We start from the raw sequence: 15568 nt of genomic DNA on the forward strand, positions 1-15568 counted from the left end.
ACTTATTGAAACATCTTGTTTCCTCTGCTATAGCCCAAACTGGAGGTGGGGCACGGATGAAACGATCAAAACTCATTTCTTTTGATGGGAGGGTTAAAATGGATCACAGAACCATTTAGAAGTCATCCGAGAGGAAGGGAGTCAGGGGGCCGTTGTGTCTCCAGCCCCCCCCCCGGCTTTAGCAAAGATTGGCCCAAGCTAGCTGGCATTCAAAGGCATACCGGTGACCTACTTCATTATTGGGAGGAAGTCTATTTTCTATTCTTTTTTATTTGTCCCAGTTGATGAATTTATGCAGAAAACCTGTCAGCCTATTCACATATTTTCTATTGGATCCCTCTTTTGCTGTCATTCATTCACCATCGTCAGCTGCCATTAAATGCTCTTTATGTTTCACCCATATTTGCAATGCATCATGAGCTTTGTAGTCTTGAGGATGCATATGCATGTGCCCAGAACAACAATTTCAGGGTGTGATTTAAGCAGTTGTGACTGGCTGAGGCCGAAGCCTATGTTTCCCAGCAGATTCGGAGAAGAGATGTCAGCCTCTTTGGATAAAACACAGGTATTATTGGCCCAACGGTTTAATGAATTGCACGGCTGGGTTGTATTTTATTAATGTTTTGAATTAGTCTTTGTTTTCACTGTGTGCTGCCTTGGGCATTCTTTGACCAGAAGGCAAATTTTATAAATGTTCTATCAGGATGATTGTGACAGGAGAGGAGATGCTGAAGAAATCTTTTGTTGCATTAAGTTGGGGCAGGGGGAGGAGGGGTGAGCGTGGGCTGCAATCTTGGCACCAGGTTTTATCTGTCCATGGAGCACCCCAGTCCTGCCTGCCGCAGGAAAGGGCTTCCCCTTTACCAAGCATGCCACCTTCTCATTCATCTGCTTCCTTGCCTTTAATAGCAAAGAGTCCAGTAGCACCTTTAAGACTAACCAACTTTATTGTAGCATAAGCCTTCGAGAGCCACAGCTCTCTTCGTCAGATGCATCATCAGCTTTTGCAGCCAAAAGCTGATGATGCATCTGACGAAGAGAGCTGTGGCTCTTGAAAGCTGATGATGCATTTGACAAAGCAAACTGCGATTCTTGAAAGCTTATGCTATAACAAAGTTGGTTAGTCTTAAAGGTGCTACTGGACTCTTCGTTATTTTGCTCCGGCAGACTAACATGGCTAACTCCTCTGGATCTAGCCTTTATTGGTGCCCCCTCCCTTCCCCAGCTTTCACCAGAGAATGTGTTTCTGGCATGGGGCGAGGAGGTCGCTGACAGCTGGCCAGTCACAATCAGAGCGAGGGGCATTGAGATGTTTTTATATGTGCTGCCGAGGGTCTCACCGCTGCATTTTCCTCACGTCCTTTGACCTACTTATATTTAATAGTGCATATTAAATAAATGTGCTTGGACACAGTGTGTGGCTGGAAATCCCTCAAGCACCACCAAGTTCAATTACCCTTTGAGCACACTCCCAACAACAACAACAAAAACCCCTTCTAACAACCACACTGTCTCACAAATATCAGAACTTTCATCAAAGGCTAATGAGAAACGGGCAGTGGCTGCAATCCTGTGCAGTTACTTGGAAGTCAACGCCATTGAACACAGTGGGACTTCTCACTAGAAAGGGATAGGATTGTATTCTCCTGTCTTCGACCCCCAACTTCCCCCCCCCCACCTCTGCCACAATCCTGCTGCGCACCTCCCTCTCAGATGTGTCCCCCTTGTCTGGTTTCCTTTCCCTCTGATCTCTGGGCTCCCTTTCCCCTCTACTCCCCAATCTCTCTGTTTGCCCTGCAACAGCCTTCCTGCTACCTCGTCTCATTCCCTGTTGCTCCACTTGGACATTGTCACCTCTCAGACGTTTTTTGTCCCGTTTTTGCTCCCCCTTGCCCAACCCTCACTTGTTTTCTTCTCTCTGCTTCTCCTTGCTGGGCTAATACTTCACCTCGGAGGGTCTTGGGATCCAAGCACAGGCCACAGTGTAGAGGGCAGGCTGAAGCAGTCCCTGGAAGTGCAGTTGGGCACCCAAACCTCCGAAGCCAGGAGAGCTGAAGAAATGCAGCCATAGTGTGACCCAGAGGGTACCCTGTCATCCCCATTCGACTGCTGGCAAGCCCAGGCTCTCAGTAGACATTCCAGCAGAGAGTTAGAAAAGGGCAACAAATAGGGCTTTTTTTCAGCTGGAATGCGGTGGAACGGAGTTCCGGCACCTCTTCAAAATAGTCACATGGCCGGTGGCCCCGCCCCCTGATCTCCAGACAGAGGGGAGTTGCAATTGCCCTCCACGCCAGCGGCGCAGAGGGCAATCTAAACTCCCCTCTGTCTGGAGATCAGAAGGCAGGGCCACCGGCCATATGACCATTTTCACCGAGGGTGATTTAAACTTTAAAAACTCCCCCCTTGTTCCAGCTGACCCAAAGTGACGTCATTGTGCGGTCCTGAGTTTCACCATTCTTTTCCCAGAAAAAAAGCTCTGGCAACAAACAACGGAAACTGGACTTCCCACTGGGGGAGGGGCAAGAAAGGGCTGCAACTGGACACCGAACCTTACATTATGTTTTCCTGATGTCGAGTATCAGAACTCTGCAGAATCTCTTTGGCCTGAATCAGTAGTGGGATGAAGACGCCAACTCTGTGCAATGTGCACAGTGAAAACCAGGGACTTTTCCCCTAGAGAGAGTGAGCATGGGGTAGAGGTTCAAGTGAGAGAGACCCAAAAGATTTAAAATTGATAAAAGAATGTATGGATTTGACCAACCCCTGAAGGTATTTGAAACAGAATTATGTTTCAATGAAGACCGTGTTGTTGCTAAAATGTATAAAATTTTGTTGAAATTGGAGATGGAGGAAGAACAGATGAAAGAATGTATCAATAAATGGGCAAGAAACTTTAGATACAATATACAGATTGAACAGTGGGAAAATATGGGGCTGAAGGGTCTTAAATTTACATCAAGTTCTCGCTTGAAAGGAAACTTCTATGAAATGATGTACTGGTGGTATATGTTATCAGATAAATTAGCTAAAATGTATTAAAAAGTTTCAAATAGATATTGAAAATGTGAACAGCAGGAGGGGACATTTTATCATTTATGGTGGACATGTGACAAAGCTAAAAAATGGATACAAATGCATTCAATTATTCAGAATATCTTAAAGATTAATATATACATGAAGCTGAAGGCTTTTTTGCTGGAACTAATGGATAAACAGTTAGAAACTACTCGTTGTTTCTGTATATGACAATGGCAGGGAGACTATGCGCAAAAATGGAAAATTACAACATCACCTATAATAGTGGAATGACGGAGTTAGTAAAGATGGCCAAACTCACTTCTTTGATTAGGGAAAAGACATTATCTACATTTATTGCTACCTGGAACCTCTTACAGAATTTTTGTGGGAAATGGAAAGAAATGAACTGATGGTTTGTGCTTTTGAAGATTAAGAGGCAAAAAAAATGTTTAGAGGGAAGGGAGAAGTATTTGTTTAGAATAATTTTGGAGTGAATGCATAATATATAGTACTATATCTCTTTCACAGAGAAAATTGGAGACTATTCCTATATTTTTCTTTATGTTAGTGTTTTATTTTTTCTGTTTTTTCTTTTTCATTTTTTCTTTTTCATATCCTGTGTGTGTGTGTGTTATGTGTTGTCAAATTGCCTCTCACCTATGGTGATGAAGGAAAAACATCCTATCATTAACAGACTTGCTCAGATCCTGCAAACTGGAGGACGTGGCTTCTCTTTACTAAGTCAAGTCTTCTCGTTTTAGGTCTTCCTCTTTTCCTGCTGCCTTCCGCTTTTCCCAGCATTATTGACTTTTCCAGAGACTCTTCTCTTCTCATGATGTGACCAAAGTACGAGAGCCTCAGTTTTGTCATTTTAGCTTCTAGGGAGAATTCAGGCTTGATTTGATCTAGCGCCCACTTATTTGTCTTTTTGGCTGTCCATGGGATCCGCAAAACTCTCCTCCGGCACCACATTTCAAATGAATCTTCTCCCTGTCCACTTTCTTCACCGTCCAACTTTCACATCCATACATGGCAATGGGGAATACCACAGTTTGGATTATCTTGATCTTGGTCCCCAGGGAGACATCTTTATCTTTAAGGATCTTCTCTGGCTCCCTCAAAGCTGCTTTTCCAAATCTCCATCTTCTGATTTCTTCATCGCAGTCTTCCTTTTTGTTGATGATTGAGCCAAGGAGTAGAAAATCTCAAACAATTTCAATTTCCTCATTGTCCTCTTTAAAATTGTGTAATTCCTCAGTAGTCATTACTTCTGTCTTCTTGATGTTCATTTGTAGCTGTCTTCGGCATCTCAGCTTCTAGCGACCTTGAGATAGGATAATGTGTCCCCCTCGTTAGCAGGTGAGCCTCCATGGGTAGTTCTCCTTGAATTAATTAACAAACCATTTGCACCTGCAGGGTGGGTGAGTGTGCCAAGAACTGGAGACTTGGCTCACTCCTCCTCCACGTACGCACCTTTTGGTGACACCAGCATTTGGACACTTGATTGGCTAACAGGCCTGGGCCACTTTGGTTTCCAAATGCTATAAAACTAACTATTCAACATGGAGCTTTCAAGCTTTCAGTGAGTTTCAGTGACTCAACTGTAACTTGCCCCTGGCTTCACTTCTGGTTCGGGATGGACGCTCATGCACCCATCATTTCATTCTGCTATGTTGCCAAGCTGTTTGCCTCTTGAACAGAGACTCTGATTTCCATACCTTTGACAACACCTTATTCTGCCCCATTTTGGAATACTGTGGTATGTAGTAGTAAGTGCTTATATGCTCTAGGATTTATTGTTTTATCCTCACATTCTGTCTTGTGTATTTAGATAACCTTGCACCTTAAAATAAATAATTATATTTCACTTTTGTTGTGGTTCTTGACTCTGAAGTCTCAAAGCTATAAGTCATTCTGCTGGACCAACTTTGTGAACTTATGAACCACCTACTGTAATGTCAGAGAAGTTAGCCATGTTAGTTTGTAGTTGCAAAATAGTAGAGTCCAGTAGCACCTTTAAGACTAACCAACTTTATTGTAGCATAAGTTTTCGAGAACCACAGCTCTCTTCGTCAGCTGCATCATGCATCTGACGAAGAGAGCTGTGGCTCTCAAAAGCTTATGCTACAATAAGGTTAGTTAGTCTTAAAGGTGCTATTGGACTCTTTACTATTTTACCTACAATAATAATATTCTGTTTTGTAAACTCTTCTTGCAAGCCATCCTTGCAAGGTAAACTTCTGTTCTGTTTAGTTCCCTAACAGGCTTGGAGTTTTGTCCCTTTACTCCTGTGCTTAGGGATAGCCAAAGGGACTGGTGGCAGCCTACTTAGACAATTGGGAGACTTTCTCTTATTGCCGGTTTTGTAACTTGTGTGAAACTGTCCTATAGGGCACTGTGCAGCTCTTCCCCTCAGCTGGGTCGAGGAGGCAGCACCCCATAGACCGTGACAGGCAGGGAGTTAATATGCACCCTTGTCTGACACCCTTGCCAACTGGAAACCATTCTGCTTCCTCATCTTCTGTCCTGACAGTAGCCTCTTGTCCAGAGTACAGGTTGCGCATCAAAACAATCAGATGTTGTGGCACCCCCATTTCTTTTAAGACTCTCCATAGCTTTTCATGATCCTGTTTAAAAATCCTTAATTAAAAAATCATGTATAAAAGAAGAGAGAGATCAGGTTCGAATCACTCCACTATGAATGTTTGCTGAGTGATCGTGGGCCAATTACTCTATCTCAGGCTGGCCTGCACCAGGGCCTTTGTGAGGACATAGTCAGGGCTTCTTTTCTGGGAAAAGGGGTGGTGGAACTCAGTGGTGGAACTCAGGACCGCACAATGACGTCACTTTGGGTCAGCTAGAACAAGGAGGGGGGAGTTTATTAAAGTTTAAATCACCCTCGGCAAAAATGGTCACATGGCCGGTGGCCCCGCCCCCTGATCGCCAGACAGAGGGGAGTTTAGATTGCCCTCCATGCCGGAGCAGCGCGGAGGGCAATCTCAACTACCCTCTGTCTGGAGATCAGGGGGCGGGGCCACCGGCCATGTGACCATTTTCAAGAGGTGCCGGAACTCCGTTACCCTGTGTTCCCCCTGGAAAAAAGCCCTGGATATAGTGGAAAAGAACCTTGTTGGCTGCTCTGGGTCCCTTGGAGGAAGGTCAGAATGGAAAGCGTACTAGAGGAAGGTGACAGCCTCCATGCAGGCTGACAGGAGAAGCTTTGCTGAAAGCTGAAGTAATATAAAGAGGAAAACCCCCAGCCTAACCTCAGCCCCCGCAGGGTAGATTTCACCACCTTTTGCAGTTTGATTGACAGAACTGGTAAACGGTTGTGCCACTTACTCTCTCTTCAAGATCTTCAGGAGAGCTTCCTGCTTTTTAAAAATTTCTTAGAATTCTACATGTACAATTTTAGGACATTCAGGAAAAACTTTTTTACCAGTAATGGCTGTTCAGTGGTGGCATCGGTTGCCCAGAGATGTGGTGGCTTTCCCCTCCTTGGTCTTCAGGCCCCTTCCAGTCTTCTAAATTCTATGATTCTGTGATCATGTTTAAGCAAAAACGAAAAGGAAACCTTTTCAAAAGTGCTAAATTGCTAAGGGAAATAGATGGGGCAGGGATTCTTGGTAACATCGCAGTGTGCTAGGTGATGTGCAAAGCTGGTTTCCGCTGCAACCTTCAGAAATGTCTTTTTCTAGAGCTCAGTCCTAGAAAGGAGAGGAAAGAAAAAGAAAAGTGCCTTTGGGATCTCTGCTTCCGTCCTCTCGCAGCCTAAACCTGCTTTCCCAAACTTTGCAAACTGTCAGCTCTGGCGGCAGGACACTGGGGAGAAAGGACATGCACGTGTCACCAACTGAGCCGGACAGGGCTCCAGGCCCACCAACAGATGTGTAAAAGAGAATTCTAGGTGCCACGTGGCTCTCCCTTCCCACGCATGACACATTCACCCCTAGCCCACCTACTGAAGACGGGAGAGCAATTGTGCTGTCCTGTTTTGCCATCCAAAGGGTGTCATTGAAAGGATTCGCTCTGCCAGTTGCTGTGGGTGGGGTTTGTGTGAGTCTTGGCTCATGGAATCGAAGCAAGAGAGCTTGAAGCCAGTCTAACCTAGCCTCTGGGAATAGCTCAAGTTCCCTCTAGCCAAGCAGCCTGCAGACGTGATCTTCTGGAACCCACGCAGGAGTGCAGGATTGGCCCTGGGGAACCATCCACAGCCGCACCTGTAAGCCAAGGAAGGGGAATGTCAGTGAATATAGTCCAATGCGCCCTGCTTTAGCCTGTGCTGTCTTTTCTTGAAAAAGTTGCCACCTTCCTTTCCTGGGTGGGCTCTTGCCTCTTTTATCAGCTGCAGAACTCCAACTGACACCGCAGTTGCCAGCCCAGAGTTTCATCAGCGGGGAAGGGTCTTCTATCTTCCTGGCAAAGATCCGGTCTAGACCTCTGCATGGAATTGCTTATTTATCCTCCTTCATTGCGAGGGGGCTCCCCATCCATCAATATTAGCCTCTAGCCAACCTCAGGCAGCCTCCGTTTTCTTTCTGCCATCTTTTCCTGGGGAAGACAAACGTTCCACTGGTGAGGAACGCGAGGAGGGCATGCAAAGCGAGTAAGCCAGGGAAGATATACAAGCGGGGGAAGATGCTGCTGGGGGGAGAGCGAGCTGAGCTGACTCTCCGAGCAAACAGCCTTCCCGGGAGCCACTGTGTATTTCTTTTCTGACAAGACTGGCAGGCTACTTACAGGGTTCTGCACAATTTAACCTGGTATCCCATTGTAACGGGGTGATTGTGGGCCGAGGCGCTGGGAGGGAGGCAGGGGCTGCCTCCTGATTAGCAGGCATTTGGAGTCCCTTGCTCGGCCTCCTCGCTGCAGAATGCACAGCCAGCAAATCAGCTGGGGAACTCAAATCGCTGCCTAGCTTCCTCCCTAGAGCCAACGCCCTCCCTGTCTTGGTGGCCAGGGAATGTATCCCTCTGGCCTTGTCTCCTGGCCCCTTTCTTTTCTCGAGCCTTGCTACAAGTGACATTTTACACGTGAAGGATAAAGGATCATTTTCGCAAGTCTTTCTGGGAACGGAAGTTCCTCTCCCCCACCCCTTTTCCTTCTGTTCCTTCCCCTCGCTGCCTGAAGAGACAGAGAGAGCCTACGGCAACATCAGCTTTTGCAAATCGTCTTGCTGGGGGGCGGGGGGGAATGCTCTGGAGAAAGCTGAGACAGTTGCAGCTGCCTGCCCCAAAGATCATTGAGAGCAGGCTTGTGACTGGAGGAACGATTTGCAAAAGTTGCTGTTGCCCCAGGCAGCAAGGGGAAGGAACAAAAGGAAAAGCGGTGGGGGAGAGGAACTTCAGTTCCCAGAAAGACTTGCGAAAATGATCCTTTATCCTTCACGTGTAAAATGTCACTTGTAGCAAGTCAGCTCTGTGCATCTTGCTTGGTTCAACCTGCCTCCTCCACTGGTCCCAGTGTTCTAGCAACTATCCCAGTGACAGCGTGATGAGAAGACTTCCAGGTGCGTAGCCATGTTGGTCTGCAGTCGAAGAGCAAGATCCAGGACCCATAGCACCGTAAAGACCGACTAGATTTCCAGAGTTTGAGCCTTCGAGAGTCAGAGCTCCCTTCGTCAGAGCTGCTGTAGCATGAAGGGTAAGTATTTGAGATGCGAATCAGCACCCTGCTGCTTCGAATCCCACCACAGCCATGAGCTCAGTTGGTGGCCTTAAGTATCTGACGCAGGGAGTTTTGACTCTCAAAAGATCATAGCTTGGAAATCTAGTTGGTCTTTAAGGTGCTGCTGGACCCAGATCTTGCTCCAGGATGAGGAGGGAGATGATGATAATAATAATAAATAATAATAACATTCGATTTATATACTGCCCTTCAGGACAACTTAATGCCCACTCAGAGCGGTTTACAAAGTATGCCATTATTATCCCCACAACAATAATCACCCTGTGAGGTGGGTGGGGCTGAGAGAGCTCTGAGAGAGCTGTGACTGGCCCAAAGTCACCCAGCTGGCTTCAAGCGGAGGAGTGGGGAATCAAACCCGGCTCTCCAGATTAGAGTCCCGTGCTCTTAACTGCTACACCAAACTGGCTTTCCGTGTTGATGATGCAACACGGAGGCTCTCAGCGTTCACCAGCATGGAAAGCAACCGGCTTCTCCTCCTGGGCCCAGGCCACCACCAGCCAGCCCCAGGAGGTGATGTTTATACCATGCTTGGGGCAACAAAATACCTCAACCAATTCACATCCCTAGGTCCTTGCCTTCTGTTTGTTCATAAGAGCAGCAGCAGAAGAAGAGCCTTGCTGGTTCAGACCAGTGGCCCACCTAGCCCAGCTTCCTGTCTCACACAGCGGCCAACCAGCTGCTCTGGAGGGCCAACAACAGGGCATAGTGGCTGAGGGCTTCCTCTGCAGTTGGTATTCAGAGGTTGACTGCATCTGAATATGGAGGTTCTCTTTAGCCCCTGATGGGCTTATCTCCAAGAATCTGTCTAATCCCCTTTTAATGTGGTCTATGCCTTTGGCCATCTCTAAATTCCTTGGCAATGAATTCCACCTCTGATGAAGAGAGCTGTGACTCTCAAAAGCTCACACCCTGGAAATCTTGTTGGTCTTTAAGGGCCCGAATCTTGCTCTTCTACTGCAGACCAACACGGCTACCACCCGAAAGAGTCCACATCATAAGTACTCGTTGTGTAATGAAATGTGTCCCTTTGTCTTTCTTGAATCTATTGCCCATCAATTTCATTGGATACCTTTAAGTTGTAGTATTTGGGAAGAGAAACATTTCTCTCTGTCCACCCTCTCTCCCCATGCATAATTTTATAAATCTCTATCATACTCCCGCCCTTAGTTTTATTTATTTCATTTTCTTCTACCTTCTCCTGCCCTACTGTACTCTTTCTTTTGGTGCTTCAGTTGGAAGTGCGGGATGTCGTGTCACGCAGAAGAGTACCTGTGGCTCCCACATCCTCTGATCACGAAGCTGGTGGGATGCGCATGTGGGCTGATAACTTTGCTCAGAGGGTGTGTCAGGAGGCCTGGGAGCAGCACACAGATCCGGCCGAGTTTACCAAACATTGCAGGTAAGGTGGGGAGAGCCACCTCACAAAGTGCTGCGCTTCTGACTGCTCCACAGGCCACAGCCACTGGAGTGTCCCCCCACCCCATCCCCGTATTCTCTGGCATGCATAGACAATTTGAAAGGTTGAGAATTGCAAATAAGGGCTGGCTAGTGTGTCAAGCCAAAATGTGTGCCTGTGTCACGAGGAAGCGCATCGCGCATAGCAGCGCAATCTGCTTATTGAACCTTCAGACAATTGGCTTGTCCTCAGCCCACTTACACTGCCCCTTTAACTCTTAATCTTCCGCTTGAAGGTTGCCACCTCTTTCAGAGGGAAAGGGGGGGCATTAACCCTGATTTATCATAGATTGCATAGAAACCTGAGACCCAGAAAGTCCCTGGTTCACATTTCACCTTTGCCACGTGATCCTTAGAGAGCCTGAAGCAAGACTCCCTGCCCAGTTCCTACAGTCTTCTCCTGCCAGGGAAACGGTGCTCAACTTAGCAAAAAACAGAACACGTGATGAGGAAAGGGAGTTGCAGCCTAAGGTTGGCAAAGGGGTAGTACATAAACACCTAGTTCCTCTAAATGGAACGAAGTCCTCAGGGACAGATGAACTACATCCAAGGGTACTAGAAGAACTCGTGGATGTAATTTCTGAGCCTCTGTCTATTATTTGTAATTTCTGAGCCTCTGTCTATTATCAGCAATGCTGATTCTGTGAAATCATGAGAGGGAGGGCAGGAAGGGTTACACCAGTGCTTAGTTCTCCTGGTCTTTTCTTACACGCCCAGGGTAATGCCTATCGCCACTTTGGGGTCAGGAAGCAATTTTCTCCAGATCAGTTGGGCCAGGGATTCTGGAGGATTTTTTGCTTGGGCTTGGAGCAGGGGGTCACTGTGGTTGTGTGTGTGTGGGGAGGTTGTTGTGAATGTCCTGCTTTGTGCAGGGAGGTTTCTATGATTCCATGATTCCCTCTTCACTTCTAACTAGAGATGGGCACAAACTGGGAAAAAACTGAACCATGCCGTTGCCTAGGAAACTGATTGATTGGCACCAGGCTGTCTGCAATGACGAACCAAAAAATGAACCAAACGAACCAGCCTAAAAGTTCGTGGTGGTTTGTCAGCAGTGGGATCTGACGAACTGTGGGTTGTGAACCACGAACCAGCTTAAGTTTGGTTCGTATTTGGGTTCGTGCCCATCTCTACTTCTAACTCCCCACCTGCCATGTGATGATCCACTCCTCTACTTTACATGTGTGAATACCGTCCGGGCTGAATGAGATGATGGCTCTGAGTGTCTCCTGTTCCAATTAATCACTTTGGGTTTGATTAAGAAAAGCAACATGTTTCTGCCAAACGGGTAACATCTGCACAGGCAATAAAGGTCAATGCACACAAATGATTGGCTTGCCTGGCGGCTCAGCTAAAACATGTGCATATGTGTGTAGCGACTTCCTCGTCCAAATCAACCAACACCCTCTTGCCACATCCAATGGACATCCAGACATCCCTTCACTGCCCCAAAGCCGCTGATGTGGCAATTACCTTAAAATAAACCCCAAACTGTTTGCGCATAAAGACGCAGAGACGAATGCCCATTGACAGATCTTTATTCACTTCTGCTAGTCACAGACTGGATTGTGTATTGCAGGGCCAGGCGGTGCCAAGAAAACTGGCTGTGTAAACCTCCCCCCACTTCAAAGTTTCTCCGCTTTACAATGCACAGAACAGGTATCTTCTCTGGTCCCTGTACAAAAGCCGAAAACTGTATTCCTAAAACATCGCTGTTGAATACCTGTCTACTTGTTTCTTGTAAACCGCCACGAAAAGAGGCCTCACAACTTCTTTCAGCAGACGAACTGTCCCTGTATCAGTCTTTGTAGCTTATGCTCGCAACCTCCTGCTAGACAGAGCAAATAGAAATATATACAAGAGGAGCAGGGAAGGAGCGGGGTGGGGAGGTTTGTTGAACTGGCTGGTTTGGGCCTCCCTTTCCGGAGACTAAAGCACACACACGCCTTGTCTCCGCTAGCAGTCTGCATTCTACATGCTGCCTTCTTGACTGGCACACGGGGAAACTGAGTCAAATAGCCCCTTGGTTCTCAAAAAAAAACGGGGGGGAAAGAACTTCCCTCCCAAAGCAGAGTTGGAAAAAATATCATGGTACCAGCATCAAGAACTGAGGGGATATGGAATGAGGGGGCTGGGGGCTTTCAGCTCTGACCTCATGAAATGCGCTCGTAAGCTTTTGACAAGTTCAGCCTAGCCACTATCTCTGCGTCAACCGCCACAGCCAGCATATCTGATGGCTCTCTAAAAGAGTAAAATAGTAAAGAATCCAGGAGCACCTTGAAGGCTAACCAACTTTATTGTAGCATAAATTTTCGAGAACCACAGCTCTCTTCATCAGATGCATCATCAGCTTTCGAGAACCACAGCTCTCTTCATCAGATGCATCGTCAGCTTTCTAGAACCACAGCTCTCTTTGTCAGATGCGTCGTCAGCTTTCGAGAACCACAGCTCTCTTCATCAGATGCATAATCAGCTTTCGAGAACCACAGCTCTCTTCAACAGATGCATCGTCAGCTTTCGAGAACCACAGCTCTCTTCATCAGATGCATCATCAGCTTTTGAAAACCACAGCTCTCTTCATCAGATGCATCTAATGATGCATCTGACAAAGAGAGCTGTGGCTCTCGAAAGCTTATGCTACAATAAAGTTGGTTAGTCTTCAAGGTGCTCCTGAACTCTATATTATTTTGCGACTACAGACTAACATGGCTAACTCCTCTGGATCTACTACTCTTCTCTAAAAGAGTCTCCAAATACATGTGGGCCTCTTCTGATAAAACTTTTCAATAGTCAGATACAGATTCTTCAGTACACTCCTCATGGCAGTTATGAAGGGGCGGCGTGTGTGTGTGTGTGTGTGTGGTCTATGCTGTCATTTCCCAACCTGTGTTTTTACCCAAGTACAAAAGGCGCTTAAAGATGCTGTCCTGAGGCTACAGTTTGAGGTCTTCCTACATTTACCAGTAGCAGGTGTCAGGCAGGTTTGCACCTGCTCACAGCCCATGCCCTCCAGGCACACCTCTCTAGTTGGTAGAACGCCATCTCCTTTGAGGTCTGGTACCAGGCCAACCAACATCATTAGGTTCCTGTGCAGTCAAATAGGGTGACACTAAAAATACACCAATGTTGGCAATACTTCAAAGTAGGAAACTGTCCAATCTGACAGAATGGATTCCAGATTGTATTGTGTGTGTGTGTGTGTGTGTGGGGGGGATTACCAGTCACCAGACCCTGACCTGGATAGCCCAGGTGAGACTGATCTCTTCAGATCTCAGGAGCTAAGCAGGGTCGGTCTTGGTAAGTAATTGGATGGGAGACCTCCAGCAAAGATCAGGGTTGCAGAGGCAGGCAATGGCAAACCACCTCTGTTAGCTCTTGCCATGAAAACCCCACCAGGGGTCACCATAAGTCAGCTATGACTTGAGGACACTCTCCATCACCAGTCACCAGCACCCCCCCCCTCCCATGAAAGTTGTTGCAACATATGCTGGACCCCGTAGTACTCTCTCTTGGCTACCCATTCCCACTTGACAGACAGTGAAGGCGTCAATACGGGGCTTGTGTCTGAACTGAGTTTCGCGGGCCTTTCTCAAAATCCCTTGGGACTTGGCCAGAGTGTTGTGGGGTGGGTAGGGAGAGAACAATGAGTAATATTTACAATATACAGTCATAGATTTAATAGCAACACAGGTCAATACTAGCAAGTTAAAACGGTCTAAACAGCGGCCCATGGAGGTTTCGTTTTACAAAGCAAGGGGGAGGGAGTTATAAATGGGACGAGCAGCTGGCAGGGCAAAAGGGGAGGAGGGCTTAGCCACGTGTGGCTTGTCAACGTGTCCTATAGAGCTCAGCTTGAACGGGATCTGCTCACAGCAAGGCGTAAGACCTTGAGTCCATGTCTGGAGGCTCTAGAGATTTCCAAAATACAACTCAGAAGATAATCCTGCTGGGTTGCAACCAAAGGTGCCCGGGTGCTTCTAGCGGCCATCTTCCTGGGGTACAAGCCGTCTCCCACCCTCGCAGGCACCATCAGGAGCAGCAGCCAGCATATGCAACTGGGCTACCTCCATCCATAGCCATCTCGGAGTGGCTCCGGTTTGTCCCTGGAGTCCCAGAAACAGCCCCTGCTCCATTCAGGGGAGAATTGGTAGTTAAAACAAAAGGAATGTTAAAAATACGTATCTATGTGGCCGACTGGAGGGGATGGTGTGGTGGGGATTCATGCGGACGTGAATGCCTCTAGTTTGTGGCATTTGTTTTACCGTGATTCGGCGGCAGCCAGGCCCCCAACGGCCGCGGCCTCTGAGATGCGGTGTTCCCACCATCGGATGGGATAGAGAGGGTGTGTGCGTGTGTGAGTGTTTGTGTGGGGAGAGTGGATGAGGACACACCCCATCAGGCCACTCAGCGTGATCATTCTGAATGCCAACCAGTCTAGAGGGAGCAGGCAGCGTCGTCCACGGATCGTTTCTTGAGCTCCTTGCCCGGCTTGTGGTGTTGGTGTTGGTGATGCGGGTGACCGCCACTCAGTTTGCTGTGGTCAGAGAACTGCGCCCCCAGCACTTGGGTGTCCTGCAGGTGCCCGGCAGGAAGACTGTGGCGGAGCGGCTCCGAGATCTCTTCTGGCGGCTGTACCCGGAGGTAGGCCTTCACCTTGTGGTGCCGGGCTTTGCCATCGCTGAAGTCGATGACCCGGCACTCATAGGTCCCTTCGTCGGTCGTCTTGACCCGGGAGAGCCGCAGCTTGTGGGAGATGTTACTGCCCACCACTTTCACAACCTGCAGGGAAGAGGTTGTGAGTTGAGCAAGGAAGATGACATTAGCAAAGCCCCCCTGCCCAAACTCAAGATGTGCAAGAGCGGGAGGGGGCAGGCGAATAACAACAGCAACAACAACAACAACAACGTGCTTATATACCACCCTTCTGGACAGATGAGTGCCACACTCGGAGCAATGAACAAAGTCAGAGTTGTTATTATCCCCACAATACAGCTGGGGAACTGGGCTGAGAGGAGGGGCTTACCCAAGGCCACCTGCCAAGCTCATGGCAGTTGAGGAAGTTGAACCAGCAGAGTGCTGATTCACAGCCCAACCATTTACCACTATGCTACAGCAGCTCTTCTGCACAGATTAGTACCCCACTCAAAGTGCTGAACAAGGTCAGTGTTGTTATCATTATCCCCAATATATAGCTGGGGAGTTAGGGCTGAGAGAAGTAGCTGACCCAAGGCCCCCTGCTGAGCTCACGGCAGGAATGGGGTTCGAACCAGCAGAGTGCTGATTCACAACCCAACCACTTAACCACTATGCTACAGCAGAATACGAGATCAGAGCGGTGTTGTGTTTTTTCTCTTATAGAGGATGAAACCACTGGTCAGCTAGGTTGTGAATGTCCCCATTTTATAAA

At 47.7% G+C, this 15568-nt stretch overlaps 1 protein-coding gene across 1 annotated transcript in view; it reads right to left on the reverse strand.

Moving 5' to 3' along the window:
• Nucleotides 1–14595: 14595 nt before the first annotated feature.
• VSTM2L (V-set and transmembrane domain containing 2 like) overlaps nt 14596–15568 on the reverse strand; it is an 87688-nt gene continuing 86715 nt past the window's right edge. Inside the window, exon 4 of the mRNA XM_054981759.1 lies at nt 14596–14940. Within this exon, the coding sequence (XP_054837734.1) occupies nt 14596–14940 (345 nt within the window). The remainder of the gene's footprint in view (nt 14941–15568) is intronic.

This window comes from Eublepharis macularius, chromosome 5 (assembly GCF_028583425.1).
Source record: "Eublepharis macularius isolate TG4126 chromosome 5, MPM_Emac_v1.0, whole genome shotgun sequence".
NCBI classification, from domain to species: domain Eukaryota; kingdom Metazoa; phylum Chordata; class Lepidosauria; order Squamata; family Eublepharidae; genus Eublepharis; species Eublepharis macularius.